General features: G+C 27.0%; 2 protein-coding genes across 2 annotated transcripts; both read right to left on the bottom strand.

Moving 5' to 3' along the window:
- Positions 1-1276: 1276 nt before the first annotated feature.
- LOC108783057 (transmembrane protease serine 9-like) lies at positions 1277-11867 on the bottom strand. The gene is made up of 8 exons (XM_018551506.1): positions 11797-11867; positions 11014-11305; positions 7636-7936; positions 6776-6970; positions 4033-4153; positions 3278-3596; positions 1558-1864; positions 1277-1450 (listed from the first exon to the last, which is right to left on the bottom strand). Exons 1-8 carry the CDS (start codon positions 11843-11845, stop codon positions 1286-1288), a joined length of 1749 nt encoding a protein of 582 aa, XP_018407008.1. The 5' UTR covers positions 11846-11867; the 3' UTR covers positions 1277-1285.
- Positions 11868-12917: 1050 nt separating this feature from the next.
- LOC108783081 (carboxypeptidase B) lies at positions 12918-18964 on the bottom strand. The gene is made up of 9 exons (XM_018551537.1): positions 18789-18964; positions 17381-17707; positions 17190-17289; positions 16391-16496; positions 15960-16121; positions 15440-15653; positions 14028-14258; positions 13722-13906; positions 12918-13093 (listed from the first exon to the last, which is right to left on the bottom strand). Exons 1-9 carry the CDS (start codon positions 18962-18964, stop codon positions 12918-12920), a joined length of 1677 nt encoding a protein of 558 aa, XP_018407039.1.
- Positions 18965-21032: the final 2068 nt, after the last annotated feature.

The raw sequence follows: 21032 nt of genomic DNA, 5'->3' as shown, positions 1-21032 counted from the left end.
ACTTTGATCGATAGATAAATTCAAACTGATCAGTAAATATGGATAATGCTTTGTGCGATTCAATGTTTATTTACATACCGTGATACACTTGAACGATTAGCGATATACCAACAAGCAAAGAAGACACGAAATTATTCGAAATTATTTCGAAGAATGTCTTCAAACAATTTATTTTCCATTCAATTATTTTCTTTACGTAACATTAAATGACCTTCAATTTTAGGTCACTGTATTCGTCTTAAAATGCTCTATCAGAATGTAAATAAAAAAACATCGTTCCATTTATAAAAACGGATTTGATCTTTGCCTATCCTTTACGCTTTCATCTACAAAACACTTATTAACATCATATTATATGCCCCTCGACACCAAGCAACTTTTGTTTAATATTTTTCCTTCTATTATCAAAAACGAGCTAGTTATTCAGATGACCTGTTTTAAATGTCTCACTCTGTATAACAAATAACAATAAAACTATACTAAATTAAATAAAACCGATAATATAATGATAATACACGATATTATTACAAATTTAATTAATTCTTATTTGTTTTTTGTTTGCATATTAGTTAATCACATTCTAAATGAACGGATGTACTATTATAAACTAATTAATACCTAAATAAACAGTTTATTTAAGTAGATCATGAAATACATTCTTTTAGCTTTAATCAGTTAAGCTGCAAATCCTATTATGATAGATCGTACATTAATAGATAAAGACGTATTATTGTTATCTGAAATCGATTTTGCCATTATTTTTTTCTCTTTTACAATATGCAATTGTCTGAAATATTTTTTCCAAGAATTCCTTTCTTTAAACATATATATATATTGATATATATATATATATATAATCGTTTATATCATTTAAAATAATATACTCTGCATATGTAATCTTTAGTTATATGATTTAGATATTAAAATATGTATTGTATGTAAACGAATTGTTATTAAAACAAAAACGTTATTAAAACACACAGATATACACGTGTATATTTAAGATAATAACATGATTGTTATCTATTAAATTAAATTAAATAAAAATACAAATAGAAATAAATTTTGCCATAAGCGTTTTGTTCAGTTAATCAAATAACTGTTAATTGGTTTTTACTTTTTATTATTGTATATACAAAAGGGAAATACAAAAAACGTTATTGTTATATATGTATGCTGCACATTTATTGTATTTTATATTAAATAATACATTATAATGCATAATAATGAATAATATATAATTTGTCATTCAGTATGAGTTGATACATCGTCAATGTTATCGTCATCAATAATTATTGATTTTTTGCGTAATCCATTTATTGTAACTGGATACCTTGGTGTATACGGATGGCGCTCCTGCACTACCGCATGGAATAATACCCCAAGATACAATTCCAGTAAGAACCGGTTTTTGTCCGTTACGTGAGATTAATGGGCCACCGGAGTCTCCCTAAAAATGTATTAAAGTATATATTAAATTATTATATTTTTAAAACGATGACAAAACTATTGAAGCTCATTTACTGAATTTATTGAATACATATGTATATCACTTACACTGCATGCGGATATTTGATCGTACAATGGCCCAGTGCAGACATTGGTTTCATGAACGGGAGAAGATCCCGTCAAACGTTTGATGGATTCGTAGCAAGTAGTGCGATCTACGTATTCCATCTTAACATGCTGAAGTTTATCTGGCATTATTGGAAAACGGCTAGTCGAAGTAGAGCCCCATCCACAAAGCCATGCCTCTCCAGTTGGTTCGCTTTCTGGCTGTGGTAGTTCAATGGCTTGTACTTCTTTCGTCAACTTTAATGGAGACGCAAGCTTAAGCAGAGATATGTCGTAAGGGCCAACACCACTAAAAATTAGAAAAATGTATTGATCTCTCTCTTTCTCTCTCTCTACACACATACACACACATACAATTATATTTATTAATTACTAATTTTAAAAAATTAATTGCTTTTAAAATAAAAATGAAAAATTATATTGTAATATTAGTGGAAGATAATAAAAAATAATCTTCAGTCAATATATAGAAATATTATGCGTATATTGTGAAAGATTCTAGATTGAATTAACAGGTCACATCACGCGCACGCGCGAGTTTATCTGAAACATAACGTTCTAATCATAATATCAAGTGCTAATCGTGATATTAATATCAATACTGTAAAAATAATCTTCAGTCAATATATAGAAATATTATGCGTATATTGTGAAAGATTCTAGATTGAATTAACAGGTCACATCACGCGCACGCGCGAGTTTATCTGAAACATAACGTTCTAATCAAGTGCTAATCGTGATATCAATACTATATCATTGATAGTTGTTGCATTTGTTCAATAAATAAAATTTCTGAATATTAATTTAAAAGTTCTTTTGATCTAAATACTCTAAATTATCTCTATATACAAAAAAGTTATAAGTGAATTATATATAAATAAAACATTAATATATTAATATTATATATATTAAATAGATATATATATATATTAGATAGATTAATATTATATATTTTTTTTAAATATAAGATATATCTATAAATACGAGTATCTATTTATTCTTATAAGAACATCGTCTAATTCATTTTACAATATGTATGTGAATAGTTATTTCTGACATTTTTTTGTCTGCTAAATACGAACTCGTTGATGAGCTAATATGTCACAGTTTAAAAATGATGACATGAAAGGGAAAAATGACAATGTTTAGGATTTTCATAACATTGTACATATCATTGTTTTTCCAAAATTTTATCAATGCTATGCGAAACGCGTCAACTTTTAGCTTCAAAATGTATTTTAGTTTGTTTTAATATAAATTTTCATTTTTAAGATATATCAGTTTAAAATAGTTCTTTTCCTATGTATTATAATATGTTTGTATATGTATCTGCATGTATGTATATGTACATACATATCTCAAAAGCAAAAAATCATATTGAGGCAAATCATAATACATTAAAAAGTTCTACGTTGATGGTTTAAGATAGATTGAAGTGTCATTAATAAAATTTAAGAAAAAATTTAGTACTAATATTACATCATAAAAACCTTTAAAATAATTGTTATAATGTTTTGCTTCATTGATGCCATTTTTCTTAAAATAATTATTATGTATTGGTTAAATTTTGTCAATGGATTCGTGTTTAACAAGCAAAAATATATTAGAAATAATTACTCACATATGTATTGCAATAAAATTAACATTTTATCGGAGATAGATTAAATTATTTGTACTTATTGCTTTTCAAAGTTCTACTTACCCTTGATAGTTTTCATGTACATAAGCTTGCGCCACTTGAACTGTCTGCTCAGTGTTTTCGTTTTCTTGAATATTGTGCTTACCAGCCTTAACGCGAAGATAATTTAATGAAGAAACTGCTTCAGTACAGTGTGCTGCTGTTATGATCCAATATTTGTTCAAAATGGATCCGGCGCAGAAATGCTGAGAGAACATTTGCAAAGAAACTATGAATGGGTAACCTCCTTTTGGCGCTTCTTCGCCTCCAACCACTTGTGGCGAGATCGGGCGAGCAAAACGCTGCAAAATCGGCGGCATCTGAAGACCAACTCGGGGCCTCTCTTAAATTTAAATTAATAATATTTAAAGAAATACATTTGCGATAAAAGAAGTTAATCACAGAACATAGAGTTATAGATAGTTTTTTTATGATACGTTTACAAAATATAAAGTAGTTCTTCAACAATTAAAAGAGGCGTTAGCATATTCTTTAACTCTCGTTATTAAATGAGCTGGCACAGCATTTGTACACTTCTTGACGCACCTTTATTGCATCTTATTGACTATTAGTATAACAAAAGTGTGAAATTACTGTGTCGGTTCAATTTTTATAACTAGAATTAATAAAACATGAAAATGTCTGTAACTCGGAAATGAAACCATATAAATCAATAAACTCTGTGTTATTTTCTGTTCTGAATTTATTCCTGATGAAGTTATGTCCATTTATTAGAAAACATTCTGTGTATATTACAGAAATCAAGAAAATTGACTTACCAGCGACCGCCACTGTTAGGAGGGCACAGAACACGATTGCTTTGGAAAACATTTCGCTGTATGATGTCAATTCAAAAAGTTTACTGCATTTTATACTCATTTCGTTGAGTGCAACAGTATGTTATCAATAAAGATGAGAGATGATAATTAATCATAATCAATAGGAAATCACAATACGTTTACGATAAGAAGGATTTTATTGCAGACTTCTTTGTGTATTTGATTCATATTAATATTAAATTGAATGGCATGTATGACTCAGTTTAAACAAACGATACTACTAATCTTATACATTATAGTATATTTTAATAATAGTATTAATTCTACACATAATATAAAATAAGATATATTCTGTGAAATTGGATGCCAATATAAAATATATAAATGAATAGACTAACATTTTTATAAAAAGAACAAATGCATTATTTATTTACACTTTATATTTAAGATATAATTAATTAATTTATGTAACTCTTAATCAGTATTTTTTAGACAAAAAGTGCTCATTAGTAAATTAAAAACATCTATATAAATAAAACTATTAAGCTAAGGCATGCATGTAAAAATCAATTATAATAAAATATATTTTTATTATTTTGTTATCACTTGGAAATAAATTAATTTAACAAGACAGAATAAACGTAACAATGATTAAAAATATTATTAATACAATTAATTTTTCTTCTATTTTATTAATCTTCTCGTTATTATTTAAATCGCGGTCTTAATATGTTAATTAAATGTTAAATTTATTTAACATTTAAGTAGTAACAATAAAACATTGTTTTAGCAGCTTCAATTAATTAAACTGTAAATCCAATTATGATAAATTATTCAATAGATAAACTGTATTATTGTTATCTGATTACGATCAATCATTAAATGTATATAGGTATTAAAAAAATACGGAAAATCAATAATTTAGTATATGATATATTGAATGGATTTACTTTTTGATTTATTTTTCTATCGAGATTGTTTTATATTTCAACATAATTCCAATAAATAGTTTAGATTAAGAATAAAAACATTGTTAGAGAGGATATGTATATAAAAAACCAAAATACCTCAGTGAAAAATATTTGGTTATTTGTTTCCTTTGTTCGTTTTCCATGAATTATTCTCTATTGTGAGTAGAACTTCTAACTCTTACATAGCAAATAATATACGAGTAATTTTATTTAACTCAAGTATTAATCAAATTAATTAATACAAAAAGAAGAATATATATTAAGTTAACATCTCATATTAATTTAAATGAAATGATATAATGGCTCTATGGACAAAATTAGTATTATCGTAGTAAAAAGCTTTATGATGGATAATTAATAATGAAAGAAACGAATATAAAAATAAAAGCAGTGAAAGTATTATATTAATAAAGTTATTATTCGATATCAAGTTATATCTCTTAATATCGAAGATAAAATTTTCATTGTTAATGCAGGAAAGACAGTGCATCTGATGAAATCACAATACTATATGAATATAAAATTATACGTTTATAACATTAAGAACTTATTTTACTTTATCTATTTAAAAGACTTAATTAAAAACGTATAAAATTATACGTTTTATATTACGATATTCACGGTTAATCTCTTTTATTGTTAAGCGTAAATAATAATTTTTATATTGCAGAGAATAAAAAATATTTATATTATTTATTTCATCTCTCTTTTACAATTCTGAAAGAATTCTGTATATATACTTTACACTCGCTTTGTCTTTTATTAAATTGTTTTATATTCTTTACAAATAGTAGATATACTTTATAACATGTATTTTTAATTAATATTAAAAATAGTTATATTTGCAAGAGTTATAAGAATAATTTTTTAATCATGTCAAAAGCTTCTTATTGTTTTATGAAAACCAAATTTTTTTTCATTTCTTCAAAATGATTTATTTCACATTATTATTAATCTTTAATAATTTTTATAAAAGTTATTCATTTATGTTATATTTGATAGTACTTTTCCATTATATAAAAGATTATTAAAGTATTTGATATTTCTAATAATGTGTATAAATATTAAATATGTTAACGCTTATATGATTTATTGAAAAAAAAAAGATATATACATATAGTAATTGTTTTTCTTCCCTAATATTAACTTTAGTATTATAATATCTGGGTTTACGAATATGCAATACTTAATTGTTATAAGTTTACTGTACGACGTAATTTATAATATTAAGAACTTATTTTACTTTATCTATTTAAAAGACTTAATTAAAAACTAAAATTAATACTTTAAAATTAAATTTTATATTTTCTCTCTCTCTCTCTCTCTCTCTCTCTCTCTCTCTCTCTCTCTCTCTCTCTGTACGGTATATTTATGTAAAATTATGAAGGTAGATATAGTCTAAAATATTAAAATCATGCAATATTTATATATAATAAATAATTATATATAATTTCTTTAGCTATGATTAACTGAAGATTTGGTATATAATATAATAATTATAGACAAAAAACCAGACAATTATTTTTCTTTTATTTCAACTTTTTATGTTATATACAGGATTCAGACAAAGAATATACTGTAATTAACTTACTTATAACAACTTCTTTAGCATTATATAAAATGTAACATTATTGTTCCTCAGTATTATTTGGCTAATTTTAGTTATTAGCAATCTTCTCTTTAATTTATAGATTATCAGTGTTTTAATATTTTAATAATAAAATATAGAATTATGTCTGAATATATAAATATTGACAAGAATAGGTATATTAATTAGTAAAATTTGACTGACGTTGATTAACATCATCAATCCATATTATAAATTTAATCCAGGTAGTGTAAGAAGCTACGCGGGTGTAGACCGAAGGCATGTGACTAGTACCGCACGGGTAGATACCCCATGAAGTGATTCCAACTAGAGTAGGAACGTTGTTTTCAAATTGGACCAATGGACCACCAGAGTCACCCTACATAAAAAATATTTAATTATTAAAGATATTGTATTAAAAAAGTGTTTTGTGTTTAATAATCTAATTATCTTTGTTGTATTATAACATTAATAATAAGTTTAAACGTGTAGTAAGTTATATCTATATAATATTCGCATATTATACAATATCTATACATTATAATGTTAAGATTAAAATCCTACTCGAAATAGACTAACAAAATAACTGATGAACAGATATAATACAATACAAATAGTAGATAATAAATACTCTCCTTGGAATGAGATCTAACCAAAAAAGGATTAAAATGCTGCTACTATTGAAAAAAAGGTAAAAATGCACTTTTGAATAAGAGGGGCAGATTTTTTTCTCTATCACTTTTTTCTTGAAGATTTTGTACTTTTGGAACGAGATTTACTTCAAAAAAGGAATAAGATTTCTTTTCTTTGGAGTAAATCTCAATCCAAAAAAAGTAAAAATCTGCCATTCTCGTTCAAGAGTGCAATTTTTTCCCACTGTTTCAATAGTGGCAGTATTTCAATTCTTTTGGAATGAGATTTTACTTTAAGAAATTTAGAAAATATAAAATTGAGAATAATTATTCTTTTTATAATCATATTACTACGTTTACGTGATTAATTGCAAAGACAAGAAAGAAATATAAAAAGTTAAATTTTATTTACAGAACAAGCGGATATTTCCTCAATAGCAGCAGTGCAGATTTGTGAATCAAAAACTTGTGCTTCATCAATGTTCGAGAATTTATCTTGACAAGATTTACTGTCCAACAAGGGAACAGTAACTTTTTGGAGAACGACGGCAAGCCTTGGAAACCATGTCTTGGAGACGGAGCCCCACCCAGTGAGTACAGCATTTCCAATTTGTACTGCATCTTGTTCAGGTAATTTGACAGGGGATATCCACTTGTTAAAAGTGAGAGGAGTTTTAAGTTTCAGAAGTGCGATATCATATGGAGCAATACCTCTGTAAAAAGGAATACAATAAAGTTCAAAATATCGTAATCACATTTTAGACTCATTATCAGTTGAAAAAACACAAATTCAGATTAGGGAATGATAATTTGTATCATGACATATATTGCGAATTGTGAAATGATTGTATATGATATCTAAGTGTCATAAATACTTTTATAAATTCTCTTGAAGAAAATTAAATCTATATATATCTATCACATAGTTCTCACAAAATACTAAACAATTTTTAGTATTTTAGATATAATTACATTTGTGATTCCAATATTTTAGATATAACCTACATTTGTAGTTAGATATAATTTACATTTTACAATATGAACTAATTATTAACATTTTAATTTACATGTATATTTTTAAATTCATTAATGTCATTTTATACATATAATATATATAAAAAGTAAATACTTTTTTGTATGATATTTTACGAATAGATGTGTTTTAATTATATTAGATGATTTTATACAAATTATTATAAACATTATTAGATTTAATTTTATATTAATATTTTTAATTATGATAGTAATAATAACTTTATTGTGTGTACTGTTAATATTAAAGAGATCAAATACGGTAATATTGATATTACATATCAGTTACACTACTAATAGGCTGGGTAATAGCTAAGCAGTTAATTTGAAGCCGTACCTGAATATTACAGAATAAGTGATTTACAGAAATTAAATTGATTCAAGACAATTAAATTATAAATACATAAATACGTAAACTACTGTATAAAATAATAGAAAGAAAAGGTATAACATACGTTACTCGTACAAAATAATAAGAAGAAAAGTTTAAATAGTTGCTCTAATATTAAAACTTTGAGGCAATATATCGAGTAATCTCCGACCGAAATACAGGAAGCCGTGATAGAGAGCGTAAAGCAGATGGCAAAGTATTATAAAATTTCACTGCATTGTAAGAGAAAGCACTCTGAAATTTAGATATGTTATGAGTACGACAAAGTTAGTATTGCTGACGAGTATCAGGTAGTGTATTTGAATGAGAGTTCGTGTTAAAATGGATTAGCTTACGAAGATATCTAGTAGTACAAATATAAATCAGGCAATATAAATTATGAAGCGTTGGAAAATATTCAGCCAACCAGAGTGTTAATGTGAAAACAAGGAATAATATGATTGTATTTTCATCACCATAGGAAGACAGGCATTTTGGATAATTTCCTTGTAATAATTATACGCAGAGTCGCGATTGTCATTGATTAAGTAAATCTTTGTTTTTTATATAATTTGTTATATGTACATATAATAATCGTTTCAAATTATCTTTATTAAAATAAATGCCAATAAATACTAATTATATTTTTTTTTATTTAACTGTTAAGAGCGAGATAGAATCTATATAATTGATTTCTTTTCCATGGATTTTCGACTTTCCACGCAAAGCGAAGTATAACTTTTTTTTCATTTCACAAGAAGAATTAAAATAATGATTTTAATTTTCTTATATAAAGATCTATTTAATTATTTATTCTGATAACAAATTATATAAATTTTATTAGATTGAATTTACTGTTATTGGATTAACTTTTAATTGATGGACTGCAATTTCAAGATGCGAATAATTTCCTGATATTGTATTTATCTATTAGCGACACTGAAATTTCTAATTTATTTTTGTTACATTGAAGATGACCTGATCGGAGTCGAAACGTCTGTATTAAATTTTAAATTTATATTATACTTAATTTGAAAATTTTCTATTGCGTTTAGTTTTTGGCTCATTGCCTTGATTATTACTCCTATTGTTCTATTTAATTATATTGTATGTATATATACAATATACATATATATACTTGATATATATTTACTTGATATATATTATTTTAAAATTTAACAAGCAGAAAACTTTGAAATTATATGTCTCAGAAACCAAAAGGGTTTGCAACGTAATTTATGCGCGTTATTCAAGATTTTATGAAATATAATTATAAGTAAAATTAATGTAATCAATGAAGTGTAATCCTTTCTCCAGTTTTGTTGCATTAATTGTGATTCTGATAAATTCAATCAGAAATTAAGCTACACATATCAACTTTCCGTTTTATACTTCTCAAAATTTTTATTGTTTTATACAATCTCAAATCCGTCTCCAGAATAATTTAGGCCAATCAGTCTCAGACACAGTGAGTCACAACAAATAGTTTGACAGTATTAAATTAAATTATCAAATCACAAAATTCAAATGCTACGATTCACCACTATGCACAAGCGAGACAGTGACTCACTGTGTCTGAGACTGATTGGCCTAATTATTCTGGAGACCGGTTTTGAGATTGTTTGCGATGCAGTATCGTGGTGAACATGGTGAGTCTCCTCACTCCCGGTAAAATAGTTGCAATTTGATTAATTTAATTTCGAAATTATTATTTTTCTAAGACATCCTGGAAAATTAATTTCCCAGAAAATTTCAACTTTCTTTTATTTAACAAATCAATTAAAGAAGACTCTTCGAAAGTTTCATATATGTTTCTTTTATTTCTTTCCTTTCTTCCGTTATTATTCATTTGATTGTGCTTCTTAGGATGAAATTGTCATCAGAACCTATTTCTCGGTTGTGAGGGAGCTCACTATGATTAAACATATTTTTATCCTTTGTTAATTTTAAATTATAATTTATTTATGTAATTTTTATTGTCTCTGAAGAAGGCTAAAAATGAGTCGAAATATGTAAGCTTAATTTTTTAATAATTTTTTATAATAGATTAGCTTGATATATGTATGTATATCGGCGTTGCGTGAAGTTATCTGCGCTTGACTCCTAGTGCCCTTTTCTTTCCAAGTTAATTTTTGATTTATACAGGAGTTTGTTATTTAAAAATTATTATGTATTTTGTATACTTAGATTTGTCAAACATTTTAGTCGAGATAACTATAAATTCAGTTTTAGTGCTAACTAAAATTCTGATTTATACAATGAAATTTTGTTTTATTCGTACTTCTTGTTACGTTGATACAACAAAAAATTAAACATTTTTCCTAATGTATGAGAATTTCAGTTTCTGAAATATTAATTTTTAATTACAAATAAAAATAATAGACATACCCTGGATAATTTTCGTTTACGTAAGTCTTAACAACGTCAACTTCTTGCTGAGTTTGTTCATATTTATCAAGATAATGCTTGCCAACCATAATTTTAAGTTTGCCATCTGTTACGCAATGTCCCGCAGTTAAAATAAAACTCTCATGCACAATCGAACCACCACAGATGTGTTGGAAAGGAATAATGGGTGGCAAACTCCACAGAAGAGAGACCTGATAAGGAAATTCTCCTGGTGTGGCATCCTCACCATCTGTGATTCTGGGTTTCAGGCCGAAAGGGACGGCTAGACACACTATAAAAATGTTTAAACAAATTTTAAACATATAATTCTCTTAGAAATATAATGACATTTTTGCAAAATTTAAACATTTCAGTGTTTACAATATATTTTAGTCTTATTTTAATTATTTATGTAATACTGTTTCATAAATAAACCTTTTATTTAAAAGCACATAACATTCTGAATATTTACTTAATTTTTTACATAATTTATAGGATTAAAATTAAAATTTTTCTGTATATTTAATATTTTTTATCAAGTGTTTTATTTATTTATAGATCAGTAATCTTATTGTATATTTATATTTAGATATACATACTTAATAATTTTGTGAAAAAAATGTTACCTGCATATTAGTTGTCATTATATTTAAAAATATAAAATATACGAGCTTTATTTTTATTTAAAAAGTTATGTATACATGTACATACACACATACACACATATATATAATATATATATATATAGTATAACATTAATGTGCTCAAAATGAATATTCTTACCCTGGAATATTAGAACAGTAACTAAAAAACACCGAATCAACATTGTCATTACGTTCAATAGAAGTACTGAACAAGATCTTACGGTTTATATACTACAAAATAACGGAAATATCTTGCGATAAGGTATAAGTGTATTTTGGATTAATCTTGATAACGCAACTCCTTGAACGTATATTAGATAAGAATGCATTGACTGTTTTTTAATCATTCATTTGTCTCTTTAAGTATATTAATCTTTAAGTATATTAACGCTAGTGGATTTTATCATGTAATTATTACACTGCAAAAAATAAAATGTTAATTTTAACTCGAAGACGTTGAGTGGATTTTCTAAAACATGTAAAAACGTTAAAATTAATATTTTTGTGTTAATGTTAACATTTTTGTATCTTAGAAAATCCACTCCCCAATGAGGAAAGAATTTTTTTTGAATGTTTTTTAAGTGTTTAATGAACACATTTATACGTTCTTTAAACGTTTAAAACAGATTCTCTCCCCATTGGTTCGACGTCTTTGAATTTAAATTAATATGTTATTTTTTAGAGTGTACATGCTGAAATTCATTTTCATCTTTATTTCCATTATAGTAGAAATACTTTTATTTGTTGTGTTATGTTTTTTATAGTACATTCAAATTAAAATTACGAAAATCAAACTAATAGCCTGATATGTATGTAATTTTAATAAATAAAGTAGGACAATTCTTAGTGTACTATTATTTGTACAAAAGTATTTGATATTATTATAGCATATAATAAAATAAATAATAGCTACATTCACATATTATATTATACACACTCTTTTCACTAACTATAAATATAATTCTGTTATACAAATATACTTCACATACTCTACAACTACAAACAGAAATGTACAAAAATTAACATATATCTAAGGCAGTCATAAATCTTTACAATTTAATCAGAACGGTTTTTAAAATATCATTCTTTATTTTAATTTAATTATATTGAGTGATATATCGATAGAAATCAGCACTCGATATATCTATCGAGTTATTGATCCTTATTAAGTTACTGATCCTGTTATAATCTCTGTTTTCTGGATTAAAAAATGAAAATTCGAACACTAGATACGCATTAGAAGCGTAAAAAACATAGATTTCATGTATTGCAAGTAACTAAGCGAGCAATCGCTCGGATTCCTGCCCAAATTTCACGTGCAGTCGGAACTATTTGTGTAGCCGGTAATAGGAATCCATAAGTTCCGCGATCGCGTAATTCCACCGTGTATGCGTACTTTATCGAGGCAATGCCTTTGGCCCAATCATCAGACGCTCCTATAAGCAGAAAAGAAACTCATTCTCCATAATATGAAATATACCTATTACGAAATATATGTATACTATCATCTTATCCTGATTCTAATTTTTATAACAGCCGCGCGCGCGCGTATGTATATTAAATTTTTCATAAATATAAATCAATCTAAAAAGTACACTAAAATTAAAATAATGTAAAATATTTATGGTAAGGTACATTATTATATTTATATATGTATATTGTTAGCTTTTATGTACTTAGCATTAATTTTCTTTTGTTAACGGTCACTTTATAGATTATTATACTGTCTTACTATATACCGAGAAGTTTTCAACACTAATTTAATTATTTTAATTTATTGACTCGTTACATTTTAACATAAGACACGAGAAGAAAAAATACTGAGAATTATATGTTTTATAAATTTCCAATAGAGTTTTACAATTATAATATGTAATATTGAGAATGACCCGATTAGTGTCGAAATGTTTGCTGTATGTAATCTTTTATTTTTATTTTTATGTGTTTTGAATTAAAAGTTCTTTGTTGCTTAATTGGCTCTTAGCCCTTCAAGTGTCTATTTTGTTTTATACTTACAGAACCTTATTATTATTTATTATTAAAATAATGTATTAAAATATGTACCAGACGTCAGATACATTAGGTCTGTTGCTGGACCAAGTTGATAATTAGTGCCATGAACTTTCGAAATAGCGTTAATTGCCTTCCTTGCTACATTCATTAAATCCGAATAATCCGACGGTTTCGAACGCGTGTAACCCCATGGTACGAGCCACATTTGAGAATAAGAATGCAAAGTCAAATACATTCTGAAAATGTAAATTTAGCATTTAGTATTACTATACAATTAAAATTTAAAATTTTTAAATTTAAAATATATTTAGATGGTAAATTAAAATTAATGAAGTATTGATTTGACAATTAACGTACCGAATATGTTGTTTGTTCGCCAAAATATAATCCGCCATAGCTTTTGTTTCAGGTTCGGAAAAGGCGTAAGGCCCGGAATATGTTTCGTGACAAGGATCTGAACTGGCACCGCCTTCTTTTTCTTCGCCCCAGTGGTATGCAAAGTTTCGATTCGGATCAACTCCTTCGCATGTAGTCCAGAACCATCTAGTATAGTGCGTTACGAATTGTAATAAATTAGATGGCGTATACCTATAGGAAAGAAAATTATGCATTATTTTAGTTAATGTGAAACTCTTAAACCTTAAAAAAACTTTCTAATAAACAAGAAACATTTTGAAATGTTTTAGTATTACAGCAACGTTACAACGTTACAATGTTGTTAAAATGTTCCAAAATATTTCTTGTTTTCTGGGTTAATAATAGCTAATTTATTACTGAAAGACAGTAATTAATTATTACTTATTTGGAGTACTGAAAGTGCTAAAAATAAAACAGTGTTTTAATATTTAAAGTATGTAATGAATTATTTTCTTCTATTAACCAGTATTAAATTTATTTAAGAAAAATTACTTTATTGAGTGTGTGTGATTGATTAGATATATGATACGATTTTATATGTATATATTATAATAATATACTTTATAAAGCACAATGTTTCTCAATCCAGATAACTTTTTGTTTTCATTTTAGAATTTAAAATTTTATTTTTATAGGCAATCTAATCTTCAATTTCTCTAAATATATCGCTTTTGATATAAGTACATATAACACTATCCGACAAAATTTTACTTTTGTTTGTCTTTGACAAATATGTAGAGTGCCATTTCACGAAGATTTCTTGCCGTTGGATTTGAATCCATACTCAGAATAATTCTATCACGTTATATGTCCAAGAACATTGGAATAATATAGATAAAAAATGATGATTTTGGCCATATTTGGAATGATATATTGTAATTAAAAAAATTTTATTTTAACTACACTATCTTAAAGTATTATCTTTTATATTTAAAATAAGTTTTTTTTTGTTTCTGTACAACATTTATGACCAAGTTACGTAGATTTGAAGTTAGGCGTTGTTACACGTTCACTTGGTGCGAGACACACTGCAGTGTCCCTTGATCATGTATAAGTGTATAACTAGTGTCATATCTTGATTTATGTTTCTTACATTTGACATTCCGAGGTTAGCATGATAGCTATTAAAAGATCATTTAGCCACAATACGTATTTTCAAAGTGTGCCTCGTGGAGGTAATCTTTGTTACACTCCGCGTTAAAAATATTTTGGAAATGATATTTCGCAAATCAAAGACAAAATCAGTGTCGGACAGTATAATAAGATCAAGCGAATATTATTAACATTAATTGATTAATTAAGATTCTTCATCAATTGTAGTGTCAAAACGAAATATTTTTTCCTCTCCTCACCTACTGTCATTTTGACTTTCCACGTGATTACTTCTGGTTTTCCGCCAAAAGCGATCACTGATATGGCTATATTCATAACCATCGGGATTAACAACTGGCAGAATCATCCAATCCGAGTTATTCAACAATTTCGTGTAGCTCGAGTTCTTTTCTACCAACTGGCTCAATATGTAGGTCGCTACCGCGGTACCGATCCATTCTCGTCCATGCATGCCTGCGAAGACGATGGCGATTTACCGAAAAGATAATCTAACGGGACGAGATGTGTGTAAAACGTGGGAAGCATACGGGTTTGATGTCAATAAAGGACGGCTGACAATAATTTTGATAGTTGTTTATAAAAAAAGTTTTTACGATATTATTTAAAATAACAATTAAGAGAAAAGTTTTTCAAACTATTTTTATTACATTAATACACATAACTTATTATTTATTATTTATTATTCATTTACAATTATTCTTTTAATTAATACTCTTTTGTATTAAAGAAATGACTATTTGTACAAAAAAAAAAACTTACCGGCATCAATCCAAATAGCAGGTTTTCTTTCGCTTTCTTTGTTTAATCCCGATGAAACCTTCGCCATTTTTATCGGTTGGCCCTCGTAGCTATGTCCGATAGTTATTAATTCTACTATTTTAGGATATCTGAAGGCTAGATATTCTAAGTAACGTACGATATCTGTTAAAAAGAAAGCCAATTATAATTATGTTATTTAATTAAATTTATTTATTAATTTATATGTGCAGACGTATATAAAGTAGAAATTATAGTTGATGTTTATCCAAAAAAATTATTTATAATTATATACATCAACATTAGAATTAAAAATATAATTGATATTATAATGTAATATTAAATATACTAATAAATTACATTTTAAATTAGTATTAAACATATAAATTGAAATAGTTTAGTACGATGTAGAAAATTTTCCAACATAATTTTACCTCCATATCGGTGATAACGTTTCCAAGTCATTGTGTGCCCTTGAGTGGTGACCAAGTCTTCACGTTGTTCTTTAGACATCTTCGGATTTTGGTAAGAAATCGTCTTCTGTTGATTAAAGAAAGAATGGATATTTCCTTGATTTTTATTAAGATATATAATTTAAACTCTTACATTTTAATTTTGTCTATTAATCATGTCAACAACTAGAAAAGATTTCTCTTTTCTTTCATGTACTGACCATCAGTCAACGTTTAAATAACGATTAACATATGCAATAACGAAACCTTTGATCCAACATTTTAATATAATAGGTGATAATTTATTCGTTACTTTCATGTTACTTTTTGTATTTGAGTATAATAAGAAATCATTGAAAAGATCATAAGTAAAGCGTGTCAGCATTAGATATGGACATCAGCTGTTACTGGAATTTCCTTCCGATCTCAAGATTTATAAATAATGATCAGAGACCAATTTTATACAAATTAGTAAAGTATAATTAAAATGTCGGTGAGTATTTTTAATCATTAATAATATTGAGGTTTTCTATAAAGAAAGAAAGCATTTTTGATCCATGTTTAGAGAAAACTTTTTGTTCAGAATTAAATTTTCTATAAAATCTTAAAATTTGTCAAAAAAACTAAATTTTTGGGATACTTCGTATATGATACTTTTATAAATAGAAAGATTAACTTTTTCATATACTTTTATATATTTATTTTATACGAAAATTTTGTATCTTTTAAACGATTTCGTATTAATTTACGTCAATGGTATAAAATATATATTTAATTTTACCTGAATGTCCGATATTAACACTTTAAAATCAATCTTCTTATCCCTCAAATAATCTTTAATGTCATTTACGAGGTCCGGTGCCACAATCATGTCGGAAGTTCTATAAGAGGAAGTATAGATACATATATAAATATGTTAAGTAATTATAATTATATTAATATTTATTGTAATAAAAATGCGGACACACGAACCTATTAGGGTTTGGAAAGGACCAAAATTTAACATCTTCAGGTTCGGCATCTCTTAAATCACGCAGATCTGTAGCTTGATTTTCCGTGGTAGGAAATGCCCTGATTAAATGATAATTTTTATAATTTATTCTTCTGGTACCTGACCGTGAATCCTTTTTCTCGGTACCAACAATACTGCTCATGACTGTGCTAAGTCCGCTTGCTACGACGGACAGCATGGATTCAACGAGGCTAAATAGAGAAAAACCTCTGTAATCATCGTCATCCCAGGAAAACTCTCTGGGTGTGTTCTGAAGATGATTATTATTTGCTTCAGCGAATAAGAGCCTTTCTTCTTCTCCGCCTTTGGTATTTGAACACGGATGCATTTCTTGATTGTTATGGACATCCTGCAAACTATATGTCGATTATTATTTGCACTTTTCGTGTTGTAAAATAATTTTTAATTTTTTTATATTAATTATATTAAAATTTCGTGACATTCTTTATTAGATTACGAAAAGACACATGATAGATCTTTGTTAATGTAAAAATTTAAAAGAGTTTTATAACTTTTTAAAACTTTTATAACATAAGAAAAATAATTACTTTGCTTATATAAATTTCATTATAAGTTTTAAATATTACAAGAATATTCTGTTTATATGTGGATTTATAAAAATGTTTATCAGTTACGTTTCACGTTTATGTCACGTGTTTTTGAAATGGTAAGAATTCTCGTGTCCGCGTGTAAAACTCATTGATGGAAGTATTTTTCTCCATTACCTGCTTTGGCAAAACAATGTAACATTCTTTCATAATTAACGTACTTATAATCTACTTTCTCTTAGAAAAACTCTCTTAGAGAAAAAAAATTAGAACGGTTAACATACATATGACGAATGGAAAGGTGCATCTTAATTAACGTGATTGAACATTACTTAGCAAAAGTATATGTAAAAATTAATGAATAGAAGTAGTAATTGAATTATAAATATCAGAAGTGAAAGTAATTACATTTTCTTATGTAAACTGAATTTTAATTTGTAATATTTGTTGTATTTTTTTTTTAGAGAAATGAACATTAATATATATATATAAACTTAAATTCTCTTCTTTTTTGTTTTTCTGATGATTCAAGCATTTTAGAGAAAAATAGAGAGAGAAAAAAGAAAGAAAAAGACAGAATTTAAAAAAAAAATTAAAATACAAGCTTATCACTTCGAAACAACAGAGTGCCGATATATTTATCTTTTTTACTCGTTTGATCGTACCAGTAATTCCTGACTAAAAATAAAATCCTATTCATCTTTGATATTCTATGCATCTTTAATAGGTATATTATGATAAGATGTTAAAAGAGATAAATCAATTCACATATTCATTAAACTGTCCACCAAGCTTCTAATTATCCATTAATGACACCAACCCACTTTCCTCATCCAGTGTTTTTTCCTTCTTGAATATCCTCTGCACTAAGTGATCATATTGTGGATGTTCCACCGTGTAATTACCACGATATGGAATGCTGTTTGCTGGATGCGGCATAAGAATCCCCGAAACTCCGAGGATCACGCACAAGATCGACTCGACGCCGGCACTCATAGCGTGCTTCGATCGCGCCAAGGATGCTCGATCGTCTCGAAGGTTCCTTGTTGACTGGCAAACCCGCAGCCGGAACCAGTCGCTGGTTCATACGGCCACGTGAAACACGACGGTTTCACTGTTCTGCCTTGCGGGCTTGGATTACGGGATTTCATTTCTACGCTCTATAGATGACGTTTATTCTTCGGTAATGCAACGGATCAGAGGCTTCGGGGTTAATGGATGGGATACTTGAAATGTTAGAAAGGTCAGATACATTTATCGATGTCGACTTACGGTGATTTGAATCGCGATTCTATATAACTTGAATTCTCATAACGTTGTAGTTTGCAACAGTAGTGAAACCTAAGAGATAGTGACATTATACTTATAGCACGTTGTATCATTATGTTAATGCTAAATTGATTTCACGAAAGGAAAAAATTCAAACTATATAAATATTTGATAAAATGATAGTGATTCGTATAATATATATATAAAATGTACATTATACATATATACAATTTCGGCATTTGAACTGCGCGCGGGTTGGTGAGGGGAAATAAGCTGAAAATCGACCAAAAGTTACATTGCATAACAAGTCCAAACCTATTCAAATTTAATATCTATTTTTCTTATTTCCTAAAAATTTGTTTATTATTTTATTATCAAAATTTGTTATTTTTTAATTTCGATTTTTTATATTATTAATGCAAAAAAGAGAGAATAATATTTATGTTAACAAATAACAAAATAATAGAATGGTGTATCACAAAATTTTCAAACTGTACAAGTGCATTCCGGTGAATTTGTTTGACATGGCGAGATGCGTAGTAGGTCAGTAAGTTTGCCGTTAGCAAAACACGTTTTCACGATATCAGTGTTCAAATAACCGTAACTATATGTGTTAAATGCACTTTTCTATGTAATCATTTTACGTAATTACTGAAATTAAAACAACTTATTTAAAAATCTAATTATAAACACATGTAGATGAAAATATTAAACACATTATTCATTATTGTTTTTCTTTATATTGAGTTTTTTGTTTTTTTGTTAATAATAATTGATGAGAAATATACGAATATAATCATTGTAAATAACTTTTTATAATAATTTACGAGATAAAATTACTAAAAGAAAATAGAATTTATACAACAACGATAAAAGATTAATAGAACTAGTTCTCCCTTTAATTTTGATAACAATACATATATAGTATAATAATTTAGTATAATAAAAACCGAGACTAAATCTGTACTAAGTAAAATAATATCTCCTTATTATAAAATTAAAGTGTTAATCATAAATAATACATATTTATAGAAGCGACTTGATACTTTGTGGTCCCGCGTATATATTACATGGTTACATCATTTGATTGTAACAAACCATAACTATAATACAAACTGAACCACTAAAATGTTTTTTATCATAATTAATTAAATACAGGCCGTTTAATATTGTTCACATTATCGTATAATCGTTTAATGTATAAAATTATTTTTGAATTGTCAAAAAACACATACACACATACACACACACACACACAGTAGAAATGTTCAAAATAGATCATAGGGATTTCCTAAAAAGATATTACATATTCCAAATAAATCTTTAAGATATCCATAATGTTTTTAGGACACATCTGCTACATATGGGGCTTATATCTTATTTATTTATAACAATTTATGTTTGTGTATGCAATTATAATAGATAATGATGTATGTGTCAAAGTTGCAATGGCATTATCAATGGATCTTAAATTAATAAATTAGCAGGGTAAATATTAAAATCAAAACACGCTGTGAATATGATTTATTGTTATTACAACTATACGCGCGTACCCATGCGGCACGCAACGGTACAATTATTGCGCAAACGTACACAGAATATAATAGAGTAAACAAGTATATAATAATATTAATAATAATTATTATAATGACTGAATGTTAAATTAATGTTACGCTGTTAGTCGGGTTCGGACGCGTATGAAAGGAAATCTAGACGGAGAAGAAGGGCAGACGGAAAGAACGCAAAAATAGACACGGTCGATTCTCTCAAACGGGCCCTTAATCCTTTCAACGGC

Source organism: Cyphomyrmex costatus, unplaced genomic scaffold, assembly GCF_001594065.2.
Source record: "Cyphomyrmex costatus isolate MS0001 unplaced genomic scaffold, Ccosl1.0 scaffold141, whole genome shotgun sequence".
Taxonomy (NCBI): domain Eukaryota; kingdom Metazoa; phylum Arthropoda; class Insecta; order Hymenoptera; family Formicidae; genus Cyphomyrmex; species Cyphomyrmex costatus.
Note: the sequence above shows the minus strand (reverse complement) of the source record. Positions and strands in the feature narration are given on the sequence as shown.

Coding starts and splice junctions, on each gene's coding strand:
- LOC108783081 (XM_018551537.1), bottom strand. CDS start 18,964: ATGAGTGCCGGCGTCGAGTCGATCTTGTGCGTGATCCTCGGAGTTTCG. Junction 16,497..17,189: donor TGTTAATATCGGACATTCAG/GTAAAATTAAAT, acceptor TTTAATCAACAG/AAGACGATTTCTTACCAAAA. Junction 14,259..15,439: donor GAAAGTCAAAATGACAGTAG/GTGAGGAGAGGA, acceptor TCTTTCCTATAG/GTATACGCCATCTAATTTAT.
- LOC108783057 (XM_018551506.1), bottom strand. CDS start 11,845: ATGACAATGTTGATTCGGTGTTTTTTAGTTACTGTTCTAATATTCCAG. Junction 11,306..11,796: donor TACTGTTCTAATATTCCAGG/GTAAGAATATTC, acceptor ACATTTTTATAG/TGTGTCTAGCCGTCCCTTTC. Junction 3,597..4,032: donor CCTAACAGTGGCGGTCGCTG/GTAAGTCAATTT, acceptor TTTAAATTTAAG/AGAGGCCCCGAGTTGGTCTT.